Source organism: Lichenostomus cassidix, chromosome 19 (genome assembly GCF_008360975.1).
Source record: "Lichenostomus cassidix isolate B80296 chromosome 19, HeHo_3.0, whole genome shotgun sequence".
Lineage (NCBI taxonomy): Eukaryota > Metazoa > Chordata > Aves > Passeriformes > Meliphagidae > Lichenostomus > Lichenostomus cassidix.
Genome location: NC_139499.1, coordinates 2,987,427 through 3,008,566, shown reverse-complemented (window position 1 = coordinate 3,008,566; position 21,140 = coordinate 2,987,427). Strand labels below are relative to the sequence as shown.

Sequence of the window (21,140 nt, the reverse complement as noted above, 5' to 3'; positions counted from 1 at the left end):
TGACTCTTGGTATTTTTCTGCCCCTTCTCTGTCACAGCAGCAGGTCATGGGAGATTACAGAGTTCCTGTGCTTTCCTTCACTGCCCCATCCTCTCATGACAAATCCCCACCCTGGTACCAGTCTGGGCCTTTGCCATGTGGCCAAAATTCAGGCAATTGGGCTTTCCTGGGGAATGGGTGCTGCACAAGGGGTGGTGGAAGACAGTGTGATCCCCAGGGAAGTCCTCTGCTCTTCCTAACTGCCTCCTCTAACACTTGACCTTCATTGAGCAGAGATGGCAAGGTGTGTTCCAGAAGAAGGACCAATTCTGTAAGGAAAACTGGCTTAAATTTAGAGTGCAAATTGCTAACACTGAGGGCACCATAGAGCCAAATTGGATGAGTTAATTAACGCAGAATTCCTTCAACTTGTGACTCCAGTCTGAGCTAGGAGAAGCATAGTATTTGATCTGCTCAGTCAGATTGGCAACTCCCAACAACGTGCTGAGGGAGATCAGTGTGGTGACAGAGTCAGGAGTGCTGCATGGAGTAACCAGTCACAGCCTGGGAGGAGCAGCTCTTGGAACCAGGTCCTGGACACACTCAGTGCTGAGTTATATTCTGTCATTAAGAGCTGCATTGTATGGAGTGACCATCATGGATGGTATTCTCCTTTTTTATAAAAGAAAGCAACAAAAAGAATTAAGCTTCTTAAAAAAAATAAAAGGCTTAAAGTGGCAGCCAGAAGCCCAAAACACTTTGAAAGAGATTTGCCTTAAAATTTCCATTCTAAATGGTCAGAGCAAGTGCTGCCTCTTGCCTTTGAAAAAAAGGGTCGAGGAACTTGGAAACAAAACTACAGCAGCAGTAACAAAACATTCTGAGTGTGGTTCATATCAGGATAAGGAGCCTGTTAAAAGTAAGAAAGCCTGCTTAAAACCTGTGGTGAGTCTAAGTGAAAGAAATAAAAAGGGTGCTATACTCAAATACAGACAAAGGGCAAAACAATTTTCCCCTTGGAGAGCAATCCTGCTTCACAAAATCTGTTGTTACAGGGTCTGCCTTAGGAGAAGAGGGAAGTTCTTTGCATGAGTGAATAATTGGCTAAGAAATACTAAATAAATTACAGAAATACTCCAAATCTGTATGTTAGGGTGATAGAGTGTAATGCTAGAGGCAAATGGGGAAGTCTCCTAAAGAGGTTTTTTTTGATAGAGAAAAAAGGGATCAGGAAATAAAAGCTAGCAAATTGCTATTTTGAAATAGAGAGGAAAGGGCTTCAGCTGAGATACACAACTGGCTGCTACCAGCTGCTGTGGATCTGTGAGTTGAACCTCTTCAAAGCACCAGTGGACAAATTGCTGAGAGGGGAGTTCATTGAGGAGTAGGAAGCACAAAGGTAATTGCCCTGGCACCCAGGGGAGTCCTCAAACCAGCAGATGCAGTCTGGAGGGGCAGGTGGAAAAACTGTCACTGCATACCAACTCTGCCTTTTGGCCACTCAGACATCAGACACTGAGCTGGGTTGGAGGGGTTTTTTTGCCTGGCTGTTACAGCACACTGTCCTTAATTTCTGTCCTGTCTCATGCCTGGAAGGAAGTACTGTAAGTGCTGACAGTCACAGCACTCGCTGGTTTTTTACAAGGGTCTCATGCCTGTGTGCACTGTTCTGCTAGCCAGGGGCAGTGCAAGGTGCAGCAGTGCAGGTGGAAGATCTGAGCCAGGCATGGACCATGAGCAGAGGCACACAGGCAGTTTCTCGAAGGACACATAACCCTTTCTAGCTGTGCTGTGCTGGCTGCCTCTCCCTGACTGACAGGGCACCCAAAGCCATGCCTGCAGCTAAGCAGTAAGCTCCCTTAGCTGAAAGGCTTTTCTTTAAAGATCTGGAACTGCTGAGAGCTTGTTTGCTAAGTACCTGTCTGACAGCTGCCACCATTTACATGTAAGCTTCCACAGAAAGCCAAGTGACAGCCTGGGAGCTGTTCAGTGGATAGGCAGGAACTGGTACTTCCCTCTGAGGAAACCTGTATTCCTATTCCTGTATTTTCCTTTGAGGCCATTGCCACTGATCTCAAGGACTCCTCTAAGCATAGATGGTTATGGAAGATTCCCCTTCTTGGCTGCTTTTTGCTCATAGTCCTTGGACAGTTTGAGGAGGCCTAAATCCACACCGAAGTCCTTGAATATCTCCATGCCCAGTTTGGATACAAGGACTTGTCCAGCTATAACTCATAATGTTGGCATGTGTGTAGGAAGTTTCATTTCTTTGTGTTCTGCTTTAAGTCTTGCTGTCTATCTCTTTTCCTAGTGGTACATGTGACATGGGATTGATTACCTCACAGTGCACATAGAGCATCTTTAGCTTTACCCTTTTATACTTTAGAGTGATGAGATTTTGAAATTAAACACCAAATAAACTCTACATAGTTGTGTTTCACCGTCCTGCCCCTTTTCTCCTTGAGGATGGGAGCTGGTAAGGCACACTGATAAAGGGAGAAATAGATTTATACTTCCATCAAGAGTCATACAAAAAATATCACCGAAGTGATTCTGCTTTCAGTACTTTGTCCCCAAAAAGAAGAGGGTCCAATGTTCTGTCCTAAAAGTGCAGAATCATAAACACTTGGTTACTTCTGTCTTTTCCAGACAGATGGACCACTCCCTCTCTTTACCTTGGGCACACTTGCATGGATGTTGATCCTTATTAAAAAATCTCCCTGTTCTGGGCACCATGAAGAAGTTTCTGTCCATACCATAGTGCTTGTGAGCTGTGTACATCCTGGTCTTTCCTGCAAGAGCCAAGGGGGAATCACAGCTTTGGCAGGATATTAGTGTGCAGGACACTTCTTGCTCATCCTGGTCAGAAAGGAGTTGAATTTTGGAAGCAGTGGCATCTTTGCAGAGTAACTCCCGTTGTTCTTCATCTATTAGGAATTCAGCATGGTATGGCGTGTCCCCTCAGCAGACAATTTGAGTTAACCATGAGTGGGTGCTGACAGACTCCATTCTCACGCCTATACTCTACAGATGGAGTTCCCCTGTTTCCACCAACCCTCCAGAGCAGGTACTGGTCCTGGGCTCCTCTAGATGTTGTCCTCTCAATTTCGTCATTCCCTAGTACAGGTTTTAGACTTTCCTCTGTCTCTTGCAGCCTGTAGCCTGAGAACAGGTAGGAGTGTCCATCCTGAGTGAATACTGGGAGCTCCTTTTGACTTGATGCTTGTGCCATTTGTCACTTCTGTTTTGGTTGCTGACCCTTCTGTTGGCTTGTGCTGTCAGCAGAGAATCTAGGCTCTTCATTAGGAATGCAGGAAGCCCTTACACCAGTCAGGATTTCGCCCTTGTAAATCAGTTTGAACACCTCCACCTGGTCTTGACTCTCCCAAAGGGAGCTTTCCCATCCCTCTGCAGAGTGTGATTAAGCTGTGTCAAGCCACATTAAGGGCACTAACTGCCTTCCCATGCCTCTCTGTAAGACTTACTTTTGCCTCCCCCATTTAAAATGCCAGCCCTGTCTTACCATGTCCGTGCTCCCATCCTGGAGGTGGTTCAGCCCCAGGTGGAGGTGCAGGTGGTTCTTACAGGTAGGGAGTGCCTGGAGCTAGTTTGGGAAGCAGGAGCTGTGGCTGTATGGAGCAGCAAGGGGTCGCTAATCAAACACAGTGTCTGATATGTTTGTATTTTGGAGACTTGAGTTCAGGCTTAGGTAAATCAGTTCCCTCTGCCAGAAATCCCAGTTCTTACTCTGAGGGTGAACTGGGAAGACTTAAATATTTGTTGCAGGTGTTCTTTCCTTCCCTGTCCCATGTCCTTTTCAGCAGGAATAAAGTTGTGCCAGGGCTTAACTCTGGCTTTCTTAAAAGGATGGGAGCTGCTTTCTGCAGCTGCCCAGCAGCCTGTGTTGTCTTCTCCCAGAGTACTGGAGAATACAAATGCTACATGACAACTGTTTCCAGTGCCTTTCCTTTTTACAGTGTGACAAAACAGTGCAGTGAGTTCAGCCCTTTGATTTGCCTCCATGGGAGAAAGCAGGGAAAGCTCAGGCACAGTCATCTTGGATATTTTTCTAGCTGGATTCCATGGTGTATCACCAGGAGTGTCTGATGATGTTTCATCACAGTCTGGGCAACCATTTCAGGATGTGTTGTACTGGGTACGTGCAGGGCAGATGGTTTGGAGTATGGTTTGTGCCATTCCCAGGTGGTGACAGATTCTAGTGGGTGAAGGATATCTGGAGCTGCTCTGTCCTGTTCCACAGGGAGGGGTGCAGAGGGTAGTGGTGCCCAAAGGTATTGATCTCTGCGTGCACAGTGAGGATGTTCTGCAGGGTCAGATGTACTGAAGCACGTGGCTGGCAAGAAAACATTTTTTATTCCATGGCTGAACCATCAGTTGTATGTTCTATTAGAGTAACGAATTCCCTAGCTGAATGCAAATTGTGAGGCCATTGCCCTAAGGACCATACTAAAATTAGGAAATACTTTCAGATAAGTATTCAGTAAGTAATTCTGCCAGAAAAATAAGCATTGTGGAGTTTGCTATTCCAAGAGGAGCCACAACAGCAGCATTCTCTAGGTGTTGCTTGGCTCATCAAGAAGAAAGATTAGATCTGGAGTCTTCTAGTAAGGATCACAGAGTGGTCCTTTGCAGTTGTTTCCATATAAGGTTGATTCTCCTATTTCCTGTCTTCTCTCTTCTAATGAGGAGTCTTCTTCTAGAAGATACAGAATTAGTCTTATTTTCTGTGAAGAAGCTCTGAAGCTCAGGTTGAATCCCCATCCTGTCAGGTGAGGAGGCTGCATGGCTTCCTGGAATAGAGTTGAAAAGAAAAGAAGGAAAGCACAGAATTTCAGGCTGTCTTGAAACTAATTTAAATGTACAACCCAGCATGCAAACATGATTGTACTCTGGAATTGCAGAGAGAATACCTGATTTAGAGGACTCTGTAAAAGTGTTCCCCTTTTAGATTGGGCTAACTGCTGATGGCCATTGCTGTCCTGAAGGATTCCTGAGCAGGAAGGTTTCAAGCTGATGAATATGGTTTTCAAATTCTGCAGTTACGCTTTCAAGTCTGGGAGGACTTCTGCACTTTCAGAGACAGAGCCTGCACAGGCACTGCTCCAGCAGTAGCAGTTGTGGGATCAGCCAGGACATCCCCTTTTTAACCTGGGGACTTCTGGTTAATGGAAGAAAATATGCTTAATGAAAGAAAATATGATTAAATTGCCATGCTGTCAGTGCATAATGTGTTAGTCTTTTGTAATGAATCTAACGTGATGCTCAGATCACTTAAACCAACTGCAGAGTAGCAATGAATGGAATCCCTGGGGTAGATGACTAAATTCAAGTGCCAGTGTTTTAATAAACTTAATGGGGAAAATACATCTATAAACCAGTTCTGTGTTTATTTTGATTCTATTTTTCTTACCCTCGAATTAGCTACATTTGGGGACCTTGAAACGAGGCCAACCTGAGTCAGAATTCTTCAACCAGCATTCCTGGAAGTGTTTCACTTGCTCTGTAGGGTCAGGATATGTAGGTTACCTCTTATCCCTGCCTCCTGATCCTTGAGAACTATTTAGAAGAAGAAACTGTATTACCACAGAGATACCTTAGGTGATGTGATCTTGGTCCATCTTTCTGTCTTTCAGGTTTCTCTGTGACAGTCAGAAGGATTTGGATGAGCTACTGGATTGCCTGCACCCCCAAGGAGCGAGGGAGAGCCAGCTCAAGGAGCGCTTGGAGAAAAAGTGAGCCTTTGTTTTTCTGTGTGTGCCTTCTCCAAGTGAAAGCATGTCATTGGCACAGCAATCCTTGCCACTCCTGGGGCAGCATCCCAGGCTGGGTTTTGCTTGTTTCTGTGCTTAAGAGGGGAGGACATTGAGGTTGAGTAATTGCTGGTTTTCTTGGGCAATAACTGCAGGTTCTTGATAAATAACACACCGAACAGTGAGGAGGTTCTGTCCGTCTTTAAATTGCTCCTCAAAACCAGGAACAAAGGCAATGCTGGTTGCTCTGAGCTAGAACTGCCACGTGCTTTCATGTGTCTTTCAAAGAACGTTCTGCACTGGTGGAGCTCATAGCTCCAGATGGAGACCATTGTCCTGGAGCCTGCCCAGCTCCCCAGGCTGGGCTCTGCCTATACTCAAAGGTTGGGTTTGATTTTCCAGGTATCAGGACATCACACATTCCATCCATTTGGCTCGGAAACAGAACTTGGGCCTCAAATCTTGTGATGGCAACCAGGAGCTGCTGAACTACCTCCGGAGTGATCTGATTGAGGTCGCAACGCGGCTGCAGAAGGGAGGCCTGGGATATGTTGATGTGACACCAGAATATGAAGCAAAAGTGAGTGAACAGGCAAAGTACTGAACAAGACAAGTGTGAGATGATACTTTCTGTGGAAGGTCTTCAGTCTTTTGTTCTCCTCAGACAAGAGGAGCAGGAAGTCAGCTTTCTCATTCTTCGTTTAAACAATTATTTCAAGATTACACAGCTGATGGCTTGAGGTGTAGGTGGGTCATGATGTTGGAGCTGAGTGTCCTGCATAGCAGTTCAGTTGTCCTGTTTCCATACCCTCATGACAGACTTCTTCATGGAGCAGAACTCCATAGCTGATTTTTATCTTCTGTATCAAAGCCAGCATGTCTTGTTGAGACAGCAGCAATGTGCTGATTCCATAACTAGGTGTGGCAGGTAACCACTCTGCATTAGGTACCACAGGTGTCCATTTGCAGACCCACTTCAAGCAGCAGAGAGAGTCCTACCCAGCTGTTACGGGGTCATATGCTCTTCCCAACAGGTGTACTCACTGGAGAGCCTAAAGGATTTTGGAGAGTGTGTGATTGCACTTCAGGCTGGTGTTGTTAAGAAGTTTCTGCAAGGTTTCATGGCCCCCAAGCAGAAAAGAAGGAAACACCAAGGAGAGGATTACATTGCCAAGGCTGAGGAGATCGATGAAGACAAGAAAATGGCAGAAGAAGCCAAGGTATTGTTCACTTCAGGGCTCTGTTTCAGTCTTGCAATATGAGAATTGGATCAGCAGAAGTACTTGAAAGTCCCAACTTAAAAAAAAAAATCAGGTGTTTACCTGAAGTGAGCAGACAAGAAAGGTGGAGAGAGACTAATTTACAAGAGCATGTAGTGATAGGACAAGGGGGAGTGACTTCACACTGACAGAGAGTGGAGTTAGATTGGATGTTGGGCAGAAGTTCTTCCCTGTGAGAGTGCTGAGGCCCTGGCACAGGTTGCCCAGAGAAGCTGTGGCTGCGCCATCCTGGAAGTGTTCCAGCCCAGGTTGGATGGGACTTGGAGCAACCTGGGCTAGTGGAAGGTGTCCTTGCCCATGGCAGGGGGTTGGAACAAGATGATCTTTAAGGACCCTTCCAACACAAACCATTCTGGGATTCTGTGGCTGGTGCTGGGGGTAGGTTTTTTGTGTGAATCTGTGGGGGTGTTTTTGAATTTCCTCTCAGTGTATGCTGAACCCTTGTTTGAACATTAGGTCTTTACCAGGCTGTGCCATTGCTGTGTTAGCAGGATAATTTGGATAGACACTAGAAATTTTCACATTCTTCAGTTGTCCTGAAATATTTAAACTTTGCTAGCTTTGAATCTTCCGTCCTAAGTGCAAGGGCAATGGGAGGATGCCGTATCTTGAAAGCTCTCAACAGAATGGAACACTGTAAAATCAGTAAGGTCTGAGGCAGAAAAGGCCTGGATCAGCACATTTTCTGTTTCTACAGCAGCACCAAATTGTGCCTTATGCTTATCTGCCTTACAGCTGAAACCATGAGGACTGTACCTGTAGGGCACACCTAGGGTAGCATCAGATTTACTCCATCACAGTCCCAGTGTGTCATTGTGCAGGTCTCCCTCTGAGCACTGGCTTTAGTGTCCTGCCAATCTCTCTGGAACACTTATTTATGCAGTATGGTGCTTACTTTATCTTGGTCAGACTTTTCTAAACCTTTGTGGTGGTATAAGCATGTTTAACTTTTTGGGAGTTGTTTGTTGGTTTGGCTTCTTTTTTTTTTTTTTTTTTTTTTTTTTCCAAAATCTCATTTTATCTGGAAGATGCTTTCTTTTTACCAAAGCAGAAACCTTTACAGATGGCCTTGAAAGGGAAAGAGCAGCCTAGTTCTTAGATACAGTTATCTGATTAAAATCCCTGAATGTTAGGCAGACTGTTCTAAAGAAAAATCTGCACAGGCCAAGAATTATGAAGCCTTTTGAGCCAGAACTGCACTGAGAGCACATAGCAGGTAAAATACAGCATAGCCGCACTGGAAAAACACACTCAGTGTACTTCCAGACTATAGAGGAAGAATTGTAGCCCTGTGGTATGGGTATGTCTCATTTTCCCTATGAGAAACAAGTTATGGCTTAACAGGCTTAACAGGCACCCGTTTGCATAATTGTCTATACTAACGGTTCCTGCTGGCTCAGCTGTATCTCTGGAGCTCACAGTGCTGAGTGGCAAAGGATTGCAGTGAGACCTGGCTTATAGCTCCTCCTGATAATCAGTCTGTAGCCTCTGTTGATGCAAACATTCCCATTTCCAGTGGCAGTAGTGTGCTGGACTGTCCCAGGTCTGGACAGGGAATATGTGACCTCTTTGCAGGATGGCATTGCATCACAACAGCCTGGGCAGAGTGAAGAATATGGGTGGGTTACCAAGTAGGTTATCATCCCTGTGGCCTGAGTTCAGCAGTGTGTGCAAGGGGAGAGTCAGTCTGCACCTGCAGACAGTCCCCCAAAGGGTGGCTTCACAACCAAGCAATTCCAGTTTCAGCTGTTCTGAGGGATTTCTGTCAGCTCAGGACACCACATGAGAACCTTTCTATCTGGAGGCTTGTCCACCTTTACCAAAGAAGGTGTTTTTTGTTACCCTGAAGTAGTGACTGAGGACTTGTTTTTTATTTTGAGGGTTGCTTTTTGTTTTGTTTTTCCTGCTAGATTGCTCCTATCTAGTCAGGAGGGGATTTAAGTAACTTCTTCCAGTCTCCCATTTTGCCTTGTTGGCAGCTGGAACTCCCTTGGTAGTGGTGCTGCTCTAATGCCACAGTCTCCTGATGCTTGGGAAGCAAGGCTAGAAACCTGTTAAATTCCACAGACTTTGGGAGAAATATCTCAGCAAAACTTGCCAACAGCTTTTGCAGATTTATCTTGGCCCAATAGTTACCCAGTATGTTAACAGCAAAACCCATGGAACAGTTCCTTGGAAAATCAATTACACAGTATGTGAAGCACCTCAACAATGTTCTGCAAAGAAATAGCACAGAGCTGGGTAACCTTCACAGTGGGCTGGGCAGCTTTCCATTTGTCTCCCGTGGCTCTCCAGGATCCACACCAGCAATGGCAGCAAGGATGTTGGCATTTCAGAACAGTTTGTGTGTTTTTCCAAGCATCTAATATATGCTGTGCTTCCTCAAATTCAGTCAGAGGAGAATGTGCAACTCTGCAAAACTCCTGGGTTTTGTTTGGCTCCCAAATTGCTGTCAGCTGCAGAGTTTAGATTTTCCCATCTGACACTTCACTGTTTGTTTTTTCATTCTCCTGGGGTAGAAGAACATTAACTTGAGTCCTATTATGTCCCTGTCATGTCTGGGCCATCACCTCATTGTTGTAGAGCACAGGATTACCATTGGATTGGGACATGGCTCTGGATAAATTCTGTCCTGCTGTATTTCCGATTTACCAAAATGGTATTTCCAAACATCCTGAGCTGGGTGTGAGGTTTCCCATTGGCCTTGCTGTGTGCAGACCCTGGCAGCTGCCTTGGTGCAAAGCTCAGCTTTGATGCTGTCATCCTCATTCCCAGCTCCTGGAATTTCAGATGCACTGAGGTCATTCTGTCTCAGAGAAGAAGCTGGTTTCCTATTTGGGGGTCCAAATGCCAGTGCAGTGTGATTGCAGCTGGGCAGCTTGGGGATCACAAGGGTGTTGCTGATACCCAGGTGCCTCTGTGGTACCCACTGGAGGGCAGCACAGGCCACTCCAATCCTTCTTCCACTCGGATTGCCAGTTGCTCCCTAACTTTTACATTTTACAGTGCTACATTTCTGCCTTTTATTTTCTTAGCCTGCTGATTATTTGGGTTAGACCTTCAGAGAAAGAATTTAGTGGAGTTCACGTAGGTTGTTTCAGCCTGACCGTGAAATGCAAAACAGTTGACTGTTAGGAACAAACTGTCTGCTCCAGGGAGACTGGATATGGATAACCCATAGTCAGGACTGCTGAGGTGACACAGAAGGAAAGAAACATCAGACTTGAGCTTTGGTTATAAAGGGCCCTACCTAAGGGATATGAAAACATCTCTAGACTGCAGGGAGCTGTGTCTGTGCTTTGTTGTAAGCTGTTAGGTCTGTCTGCAGGTTGCTTCAGCCATGGAGAAGTGGAAGACAGCAATCCGTGAGGCTCAGACCTTCTCCCGTATGCATGTGCTGCTGGGAATGCTGGATGCCTGCATCAAGTGGGATATGTCAGCAGAGAATGCCAGATGCAAAGTGTGTCGCAAGAAAGGTACGCATTCCTGCCCCACAGAGGTCCTGCCTGTGCAACAGTTGGATGCTGTCACCTCTTTGCTCTGCTTAGGCAACATGTCCTTGTAGGCTGTCACTCTGACTGTGGCTGTATTTTACGTTTTGAATGTCAGGTTTTACAGTCAGCAGCACTGATCTCTCAGAAACATTTGACCTTGACTCCAGTAAACTATTCTTATGAAACCAGGACACAGTCTCACAGAACATTGCAGAGCTGCTATCCCCTGGATATTTAGGGTACTTGGACAAAAGTCATCTACAAATCCTTCTGGGAACACTTGTGCCACTGTCCATTCCATAGTTTCATTTTTGGAATGGTCTTTGGGTCTCTGAGCCTTGCCAGTTAATCCTGTCTTTTAGAGAAGGAGTAAGCGAGGAGAGGTTGGAAAGGTTATTATGGGGAAAGCAAGGTGGGATGTTGCTGCTCTGAGGCCAGAGTGGGAGCAGAACTGCTCAGTGAGCTGGGGAAGTCAACATACAGGTGGCAAGGGGATAGTTTCTCTTTGTACACTGTAGAATGAAGGGCTTTAGAGTCTTCCAGGTGGAGGGGGAAGTAGAAGGGGTGTCAGCAGAGATGGAGTGCTGGTATTTGTTCTGCCATAACCTCTTCTGTTGGATGGGAGCCTGGAGGAAAGAGCCTGGTGGTACATTCTGCCTCACCACTTTATATTTGCTGAAACTAGTGGGAAATGAGGACAGGAAGAATTCAGGGGAGTGCTGGGCAGCTTTTGTTTACCAAAAGGCTTTGCCATCCACCCCTTCAGAGAAATAAGGGCTGAATTGGTGTGAGATCCTCCTTCACTGCAGAGCCTCAGGGATATTCCAAACCAGTGCCAAAACTACCTGCTGCTGAGAGGGGATATTAGGCAGAATTAAGGGGAGGGCCTCACCTGAGACTAACAGAATAGTTTCACAGAGTTTAAGAGCTGGGATGTGAGAGAAAGACATGCTGGCAAGCCGTCTGCACTTCCTTTTTTCACTTGTAAAAGAAAGCTGGCTCAGGACTGTCTCCCTGTTTCCCTTCATCAGTGGGAAGCACAGAGAGAGACTAGTCCTGCTGCATACTGATTTTCAGCACAGCCTTGTTACCCTAAGTAGAAAGAAGATACTGTGTAGGTTAACCAGATTAAACATAGAACACGAATAGCTGAATTTTTAGCTTACAGCTCTGGGGCATATTCGCAGCAAACTTTCCCAATGTTTGTCTGGGTGGAACCTCTTTGGCAGGTTTCTATCCTTGCCTCCAGTGAAATCTTCACATGGCAAGGGACTTTGTTTATTTTTAAATGCTGCTGTTCATAAACCTAGTGGTGAGACAGAAGGAAGGATCCCCAAGAAAGGCCATCAGAGGAAGTGTCCCTGCCCTCAGAGGGGACTCTGCATCTTTCTCTTGCTTAGTCCTGCCCTCCAGCGCTGCAGCAGCATCTGCCTCTTGGGTTGAGTGAGGCTGTGGCTTTGTTACAAGTAAGCTGCACTTTCCTAGGTGAGGACGACAAGCTGATCCTGTGTGATGAGTGTAACAAGGCCTTCCACCTGTTCTGCCTGCGGCCAGCACTCTATGAGATCCCAGATGGGGAGTGGCAGTGCCCAGCATGCCAGCCTTCCACAGCCCGGCGCAGCTCGCGAGGCAGGTGAGTGACCCTCCCGCCCTTGGCCTTGTCACAGCACAGTGCTGGCCCTGCTTTCACACACCCCAAATCAGCCTGGAGCAAAGCCCCTTTAAAAGGTTTGAAATCATCCAGTTAAAGCATCACTGAACAATAGAAAAGCAGTTTTTTTCAGAATGGGAGTTTAACACGCCTATGTTGTACTGACCCATTACAAGTTCAAGAGTTTTAATAAATAACTCGGGTTTGAAAACAAAAACATGCGCAAAACACGCACCCAAATGAGCTGCACTAAGGATTGTTGTTTCCTTTGAGCAGCTGATTGGGTTGTTTCTTCATGTAATTGGTGGCACTGCAATTCTTTGGGTCCCTGGGCTGGATTACTGAGGTGTTCTTGTAAGTTAAAGCAGACATTACTCCAGGCTGCAGCTCAGTCCCTGCTCTGCTACTACAAATCAGGCCACAAAATACCATTCTGATGGTTTCCTGGACCTGATAACCTTAGCAAGACAGAAGCACCTTATAATGTGACAAAGGGAACGTGATTTGAGGAGGTGTGGCAGGCACAAGTAGTTGCCTCCTGACAGCAAGGGGTGGGATTGGTTTTTTGAGTTGCAAGCTGGAATTTAAGCATTTTACAGTGTGTCCCATGCTGATGGTGACTGTGCTACATCTCCCCGTGTGTCAGGGAGGTGAGGCTGACAAGTGGTACCTGATGCAGAAGGAGCTGACAGATCCTCCCTGGCAGAGCAACAGCACAACAGAGATGTGCCAGCCTGTACCATGCAGGTGGTGTATGGCCTTAGAAGTATTACTTACTCCCTGGACACCATTTAAGTGTTCCTCAGGCTTGTACAGAAATGACAAGGCTTAAAGGCAGCTGTTCTGGCCAGAGATCATAGTTACTTTGATGTGGTAGAGTCACCTGCAAGCTGCTCGGCTACTGGCCCAGAGCCATCAGGTGGGGAACACCTGTCCTGTTACCTGCTTTCTGCTCTTGTCTAACTGGCTGAGGTAGGAAAAGAATGTCAGCCTGGGAGATCTTTTACCCCCTCTGCTGTGGAAGCTTATTTCTTTTATTGCTCAAGATCCTCTTTCTCCAGGGGATTGAGATTCCCACAGCAGCTTTGCCTGTGTCCCCTTTTGCCTGTGGGTTTTTAATGGTCTGAATTAAAAACCTGCTGGTTTTCAATGGTCTGAATGAGACCCCACCTGCCGTGTTGCCCCAGCTCAGGGATCCCCAGCATAGGACACTGACCTGTTGGAGCAAGTCCAGAGGAGGCCACCTAGCTGATATGAGGGATGGAGCACTGAGGGATTTGTTCAGCCTGGAAAAGAGAAGGTTTTGGGGTGACCTAATTGACCTAATCCATTTACAAGGGGGAATGGCTTCCACTTGACAGAGGGCATGGTTAAACTGGATATTGGGAAGAGATTCCATGTGAAGGTGGTAAGGCCCTAGCACAGGTTGCCCAGAGAAGCTGTGGCTGCCCCATCCCTGGAAGTGATGGAGCTTGGGGCATCCTGGTCTAATGAAAGGGGGACTGAAACAAGAAGGTCTTTAAGGTTCCTTCTAACCCGAACCATTCTATGAATATATGAATGATTGAACAGACACAGGTGAGAAGCAAGGATGTTCTGGGCAGGGAGTCTGGGTAGCTTCTGACTTACGCACATGAGGAGCCTGATGCTCTGCTCACTGACCTTTATTCCATAATATAAGGAAGCCAATCTGTTTACTTTAGTATAGAGAAAATAGTCCAGCTGGAAAAATCCCCCTCTGTTGAAACTCCTTAGGCCAGGCCTGCAGAGTGGGGTGAGTAGTAGATCATCCTTTCAGGGAAGGGTAGTTACACAGCAATCACAGTCTTAAAATCCACTGTCCCATGGTCATGGTGCCTAGAATACCAAAAAATACCCAGATTCAGATGCTGGGGATTTTCAGCCCAGATGTTCAGCTGGGGAAGTGCTCTTTGAGCTGTAGCTACAGCTTGGTACTCTGGAATTTAGCAAACTGTTTTGGGCTGAGCCTGGTGTTTGTTGTGTGGCCCAAACAGTACTGGGGGCTCAGGACCACTGATGCCCAGGTTCTCATACCACAAACATTCTGCCTTGTTCCAGAAACTATGCAGAGGATTCTGCGGAAGATGAAGGTGAAGAAGGTGAGGAAGCTTCTGATGAACCAGATGCTGAGGAGGAAGAGGAGGAGGAAGAAGACTACGAAGTTGCTGGACTAAAATGTAAGGCTTTGACCATAGGGAAATAACAGAAAATAGTAACCCTCTGCTTTTAAGTGTCTGAAAGTACTGATCCTCTTTGGGAATTGTGCTTTTCTTCACGCAGAGCAGGTGTAAGACTGGAAGATGTCCCAGGGGAGGGCTGTGGTTGTACTGTGGTTGCCTGGGGAGCTGGACTGAACCCTTGGCCCTTTGTGATGGGGTCAGCACTAGCAAAGATTAAAACTGCTCACTGCCCAGCCACTCCCTGGGGACATTGATGACGCTGTTCCGAGGGCTGAGATGGATCAGCAGAGGCTGCAGTGGGGTGGGAGGGTGGCAGCAGCACCAGCAGTTCTGGGCATTGACAGTCTCTGTGCCTACAGGATTTGTTGTACACTGGAAGCCATTTAAATGCTTATGGAGCTCCCACCATAGCCCACTTGCCCTGCTTTTCTCCTTCCCACCAGTTCATAACCCCTTAAATGCAGAACTTCTAGCGATTTGTCAAGGAGGCATTTGAAATAGGAGGACTAGCACTTCCTCTCTCTGTTCCAGTGGGAAGGCACAGTGCACCAGGTGTAGTGTGGCCTGGACCACCAGCACCCTTTGGTTGCATGCAGAGACCACTTGGGGTAACTGGAGCATCCTGGGCAGCTGGGAGGAGTAAAAGACTGTTTTCTAGGCTCCTCAGTGGCTGCTTCTTCACCTAAACATTTTTACCATATGTTTGGTTCCCCAAACTTTGGTTTTAGGGGAATTTGATTCAGTGTCAATTGGGCAACTTGCTGTGCTGAAAAGTTCAGTCAGAGAATGGCACAGTGCCAGCATTTGCTTTCTGTCAAACTGTCCTTGACTGACATAACATTAACTGCAGGTTAATGGCAGATGGAATCCAGAGCCTGGGACCCAGAGGATTATCCCATGTTCTTTTGAGGGTTTCCATCCAGGCCTGGGCCTTGATTCCCTTGCTTTATTCTGGTTTCAGGGAGGTTCACTGATACTACTGCTATGCACACTGCTTGTTGTCCTGCAGCATATCCATGTCCACACTTGGAGTGTGTTCAGCCTGTGTTGCATGGCCAAGGCAGGAGCTGAGCCAAGCTTTCCAAACAATAGCAAAAGAGGGTTGCAGTCACTAAAAATAAAGTGCTAAATGCAACCCCTGGCTTTGAAGAGCATTAGCATGGAAAGGTCACTGTGGAAAACTTTTGTTTTAATAGAGAAGTCACATTAATCCTCATGGCGTTTATCCTGAGGGGTCTAACCTAGAATATTGGATTGTCAGACATTTAGCATGTGCTGCACGCTTGACACACAAGCAGAGTGACAGCAGGCAGACGTCCTGCAGCCCTGCTGCACGCTCCACATGGGGGGCCCAGCAGGATGATTTATGGGATGGGGCTGGATCAGAAGACTGCAGTTGAGGTATGCAGTGTGCTGGATACAGCTTTTTCAAGGACTTGGGATCAGGTGGAAGGGGTTTGACTTGGGAAGGCAAGCACATTCTCCTCATACAGAGAGTCATGGGTGAAACTTAGAGTGCATCAGCATGCTGGCATTGCCAACAGTGTGGAGCTCTGACAGGCAGAATCAGTCAAGTGCCTTTCTGTAGGATGTAATGCGGCAGCCCCGGTCTTGGGGAATAAAATCCCATTGTTTCCCACTTGCAGCACGTGGAGCAGCTCCTGGCTGCGGTAACTCGACACTCCCCCTGCACACAGTTCCCTTCTCAGGGGGGGGTTTGCCAGCTGGCTTATCCCACTGTGGGCCACTTGGAAAAGCACCCATCCCCAAAACAGTGTGGAGCAAGGGAGCAGCAGAAAAGTGGGGAAACTCCAGGTTTCTTTTCCTAGTGCTTTCAGAGGGTATGTTGCAACACTGAGATAACCATCTGTCATTGCATTGCTTCCCTGTCTCTCCCTCAAGCCTCAATGTGTTGGGGTCTCTTGGTACTGCAGGCAGAGGGGTTTGCTGTGACCTGCAGCAGATGATCCAGGAGCTCCCTGGATGCTCTGTTGGAGCTTGAGGATCTGCTGTGTGAGCACCCTTTAGCAGCAGGCTGTTGCCAGCCATGGCCTCTTTGGGCCCGAGGTGATGATCCACAGATTCCCTCTGGAGAGGGTTTGAGAGCACAGCTGACACGAGGCCCGCTGGTCCCTGGGCTCATCAGTGTGAGAGAGGCTCAGCCTGGTGCAGGGGCAAACGGCTGGTGGTCTGTGCTACTAGATGCACCCCATCCTCTAAGCCCATGGCTTATCTGTTCCAGTGAGGCCCAGGAAGGCAGCCCGGGGCAAGCAGGGCTCCATGTACTCCTCGAGGCAGGGAAGGCACCAGAGGAAGAAGCAGGCACTGCACTCTGCACGGGGACCCCGGCAGCGCACGGCACCTGTCAACGGCGCAGACATTGATGAGCTGGTAAGAGCCAAATTGCTCCCTGGAGGCTGCTCCCATCGTGAGTTATAAACCAAACAGGTGGCACGCTTCCTCCCTCGCCTTCACAGAGAAATACTCTAGTGGAAGCCCGGGCTGGGCTGGGTTAACAAAGGAGACATATCCTTAAGGGCCCGCTACAAACGGAGCACAGATATGCCAGGCATCCCTCCCCAGCCGCTTTCACACATTGTCCCCTTGAGCAGCAGGCAGCCTGCAGCTTGTTTAAAGGGTTTTAAATAGTATCCATATGTCTCTGCTGAGAGGTGGGGGTACTGAGGGGGTCCTGGATGGCCAGGGAATGCCAGCAATGCTGGACCCTTGCTCCCCAGCCTTGGCCGTTTTCTGACAGTTGTTGTCCATATGGTCACTCCCCAACTTCCAGGACATAATTTGGCTGGTTTAGGTTTCACTTGACATTTAAAGAATAAAACCATAGGCTCCTGCACGGAGCAGTCTGTGTGTGCTGGGTGGGGGGAGCTGCAGCGACTGTCTCTGAGAAGCAACACGCCACGGGTGATACATGAGGATTCTCCAGCCCCACAGCCACGTCACAAGGCCTTGCAGACCTGCCATCTGTCCCCTGACCAGCACTAGCAGTGCTGGTGTGTCCTGTCGCTCTCCTTGCTCATCACTGCTGCTCATGCTAGGTCTGGGGGGCTGGCCTGTGGTCTGTATTACACACTGAAGGGCAAGCAAGCCCAGCATAGGCAGCCACAGCCAGCACAGAGCGATATTCCAGTGGGGAAAATCTTGCTGGAACAGCTGGGTCAGAGTATCTGACAGCACACTGGCTCAGAGAAGAAGACTGACAGGATTTATCATTTGTCCTGGGAAGAGGCCAGAGCTGGGTCAGGATAGTGAGTGCCCTGTGCTGTGGAGCCTTCCTGTCATTCAGTGTTTTCTCAGCAGTGATACCCCATGAGCTGTGCTCTGGGAGCCATGGGGATGTCCCCATGCTGGGTGTGACCTGTGCTGGGTCCCCAGGCACATGACTGACCTTGTGCTGAGCCTGCACAGGGACAGCAGCGCTTGGGGCACCAGCTGCTCCCTGGGATTTGGAATGGCACAGTGAGCTCTGCCAGGGCAGAACGGCAGCACAAGTGCTTCTCCCTCTGCCTCGGGTGCTGCCTGCCACAAGTTCAGAGAAGGCACGGGGAGGGAATTCACATTCTCCATTTGCTGGCATTTATTTTTTAGGTGCTTGTTGTGGCCATATTGTCTTCAAACTAATTTTGAAAAAGCTGCTTGCCCCCAGAGGAGAGCTGGGCAGTTCATGAGCTCTTCCCACCAAGCTCCTGGATGGGGCTCCTGTCCTGAACTCAAGCTGCCGCTGCATGTCATAATCACAGAATGGCCTGGCTTGGAAGGAGCACTAAATCTATCTCATTCCAGCCCCTGTGCACTAGACCAGATTGCTCCAAGCCCTGTCCAGCCTGGCCTTGAGCACTTCAGGGATGGGTTACCCACAGCTCCTCTGGAGAGCCAGTGCCAGCCCCTCGCCATGCTCACAGGGAAGAAATGTCCTGGCTGTGCTGAGAACCAGCTCCTTTGGCCTCAGGGTTGTTTGTTGAACCCCAAAGCCTGTAGCAGTTCCCTCCTCTTACCAACACCCTTTGTGTGGGCAGGTCCTTCAGACAAAGAGGACAGCACGTCGCCAGAACCTCGAGCTGCAGAAGTGTGAGGAAATCCTCAGCAAGTTGATCAAGTACCGCTTCAGCTGGCCCTTCAGGTGAGGGCAAGTGGCCTCCTCTTCTGTGGGCAGGACTGGCTGCAGGCAGTGTGGGGATGTGGGCTGGCTGTGATGCAGTCCTGCCAGATCCACCTGGGAGACGTAGGACTCCAGAAGCAAGTTACATCTGGGAAGAAGCTGCTCCAGAAGAATTCACCATGTTCTCAGTCTTCAGCTGTACTGAAGACATGGTGCCCTTCTGAGGTGGCAGGCAAGGGGCAGATGCAGGAGGTGGGTGCTTTCTGCTGCCCTCAGGATTTTTGGAGCACTGAGATGATGTGCCTGAGGGAAGGTACAGACCTTCCCCTTGCCTGAACCAGCTCCCTGGGCTCCTGTCCTTCCCATTCCTGTGCCATAGGGCTGACATGTACCACTGTTGAGGTACTGCTTGGGCTTGTTGCACCACTGTGGGGATGCAGGTCAGGGGTGCCACGGGGGCGAAGGGGTGGGGGGGACCCCACTTCTCTGCAGTGGTGCCAGGGTTGGCATTCCCTTCCTACCCCTGTGACCCTTCCTTTGGCAGGGAGCCAGTGACCACAGAGGAAGCTGAAGACTACTTTGAGGTCATCAGCAACCCCATGGACTTCCAGACTATGCAGAGCAAGTGCTCTTGTGGCAGTTACCGCTCCGTGCAGGAGTTCCTCTCCGACATGAAGCAGGTGTTCTCCAACGCCGAGCGCTACAACCAGAACGGGAGTCACGTACTGTCCTGCTTGGAGAAGACAGAGCAGTGTTTGATTGACATGGTGCACAAACACCTGCCAGGCCACACGTATGCACGCAGGAAACGCAAGAAGCTCTCTGCCAGGTGCCAGGGACTGGAGGAACAGGAAGGGGACAGTGAGTCAGAGCCCCTTGAACATTCCCGGGGGCGGAAAAGGAAGAAATGAGGGATGGGGAGGCTAGGGGGAGAGCCAGAGCTGGAGCAGGCCGTCTGGTGCTGCCAGGCAGCAGGATGGGTTGTTTGGAGGGAGTTGAGAAGCAGCGGGCACTTCTCTATTAATCCAACCTTCCCTTGGGCCCATCCTAGTTTTAATTTTTCTGCAATTTCCTCAAGTATTTGGTCATCCATTGAGGGCTGATGACTTACTGCTTCTGCAAAATCCACAAAGCCCTTCACGAGTCTGTCCTGCCAGGAGGGGAAGGTGGGAGGGCAAGGGGAAGGCCTGGCTGAGCCTGGCTGGACAGAGGAGCACCAAGCCTGCTCCAGCTCAGGCACTCTTGGCTTCCTGGAATGAGTCGCTTCCTCCCCTCTGCGAGCAGCCGGAGCGCAGTGGGACTGTGCTGCCGGTGATGTGAGCACACCAGCCCTCAGGCTGGTGCAGGGGGGGATCATGTTGCTCCATGGAAGGACTGGGTGCCATCAGGCCAATGGGCTGCTCGGGCTTGTATGTATATATTTATATGGTGTTAATTCCGAGCCCCGGTGCCGGGCTGCACGGGGCAAACAAGCACTTAGGTGTTCCGCAGTCCGGCTTTCACCAGCATCCCAACACCACTGCTCCGAGGTGCTCCTGCTTTCCCCTCTCCTTGGGGAGCAATCCCTGGAAGTCTCAGTCCAAGGAGGGCTCTGAGCTCAGCTCCCCACCTGTACACGCCAAGAGGAGGCTCCCTGCTCAGCTGGAGGTGCATGCAGTCACGCAGCTCTTTGGATGCCCCGAGTGCCAGCAGCAAACTGGAGAGTGCGGGTGTCTGCAAAGCCCGGGGTGAGCTCCAAGGCCAGGGGAGCAGCAGAAACATGTGCTGTGTAACTTTTTAAATTAATTTTCTAGTTGAAAGTGGCTTGTTTCTAGCTGTGATCTTGTACAAAGAACACCTGTAAGATACCCTTGTCTTGCTTTGGCACATGTACAGTTTATATAAAATCGTGTTTGCTTTATATTTTCCCCCCCTCTTTAAAACTCATTTTCCTACCAGTAAGCAGGAGTTACACCAGGGGACTTTGGGGGGAGAGGGGGATCCCAGTCCCTCTCAGCCGCACTCTCACCACATTTTGTAGTAACACCCTCCTGTGCCACGGCCCAGCACCAGCTCCTGCTGCCCCAGATGCTGACTTTTCCCTAAGAAAAGGGTTTGTTTTCTCATTCTCTCTTCCTCTCCATCATGACAGGTTTGGATCATACAATCAGGGCTTGAACTTCTTATCCCAGATGTGTTTGGTTTGGAACAAATGGGCCACAGGGCTGTTCAGTGCTGGTTTTGTAACAGAAAAGCAAAAGCAGCTGTTGTAGCTCCTGGGATTTGAGAAGAAAAGAATCATCGATTACAAATTGCAGCCTAGTTTTGTGAACTTTTTAGGTTTGGGGTTTTTTTAAACAGGTATTTGTTTTCAGTTCTGGACTGTTGATGGCTGCAGATGAGGCAGGTTTCCAGCCCCTTCCCTCTCCCCAGCCTCACTCCCTGCCCCACAGAATCGCACTGACATTTGTATCTCGCACGTCCCTTCAGAGGCAGTTTTGTCCTGTTTCCTAGAGAACATTTCCTGCAGGTCCTACATGGTGGAACCTTTGGAACTGTATCTTTTCTAAAAATCAGTGTCATTGGGGGGGAGGGGGTTTCTGCAATGGGCTGTACTTGTAATAAATTGGAAACTTAAGAATAAACATTATGTACTTGTGTTTGTAAA

General features: G+C 48.6%; 1 protein-coding gene across 1 annotated transcript in view; it reads left to right on the top strand.

Annotated features, from left to right (window-relative positions):
* BAZ1B (bromodomain adjacent to zinc finger domain 1B) overlaps positions 1–21,140 on the top strand; it is a 41,120-nt gene extending 19,980 nt beyond the window's left edge. Inside the window, exons 11-19 of the mRNA XM_085078686.1 lie at positions 5,634–5,732; positions 6,153–6,330; positions 6,785–6,970; positions 10,359–10,506; positions 12,010–12,157; positions 14,255–14,373; positions 16,619–16,767; positions 18,411–18,514; positions 19,038–21,140. Coding sequence (XP_084934812.1) covers positions 5,634–5,732; positions 6,153–6,330; positions 6,785–6,970; positions 10,359–10,506; positions 12,010–12,157; positions 14,255–14,373; positions 16,619–16,767; positions 18,411–18,514; positions 19,038–19,404 — 1,498 coding nt within the window. The 3' untranslated portion in view covers positions 19,405–21,140. The remainder of the gene's footprint in view (positions 1–5,633; positions 5,733–6,152; positions 6,331–6,784; positions 6,971–10,358; positions 10,507–12,009; positions 12,158–14,254; positions 14,374–16,618; positions 16,768–18,410; positions 18,515–19,037) is intronic.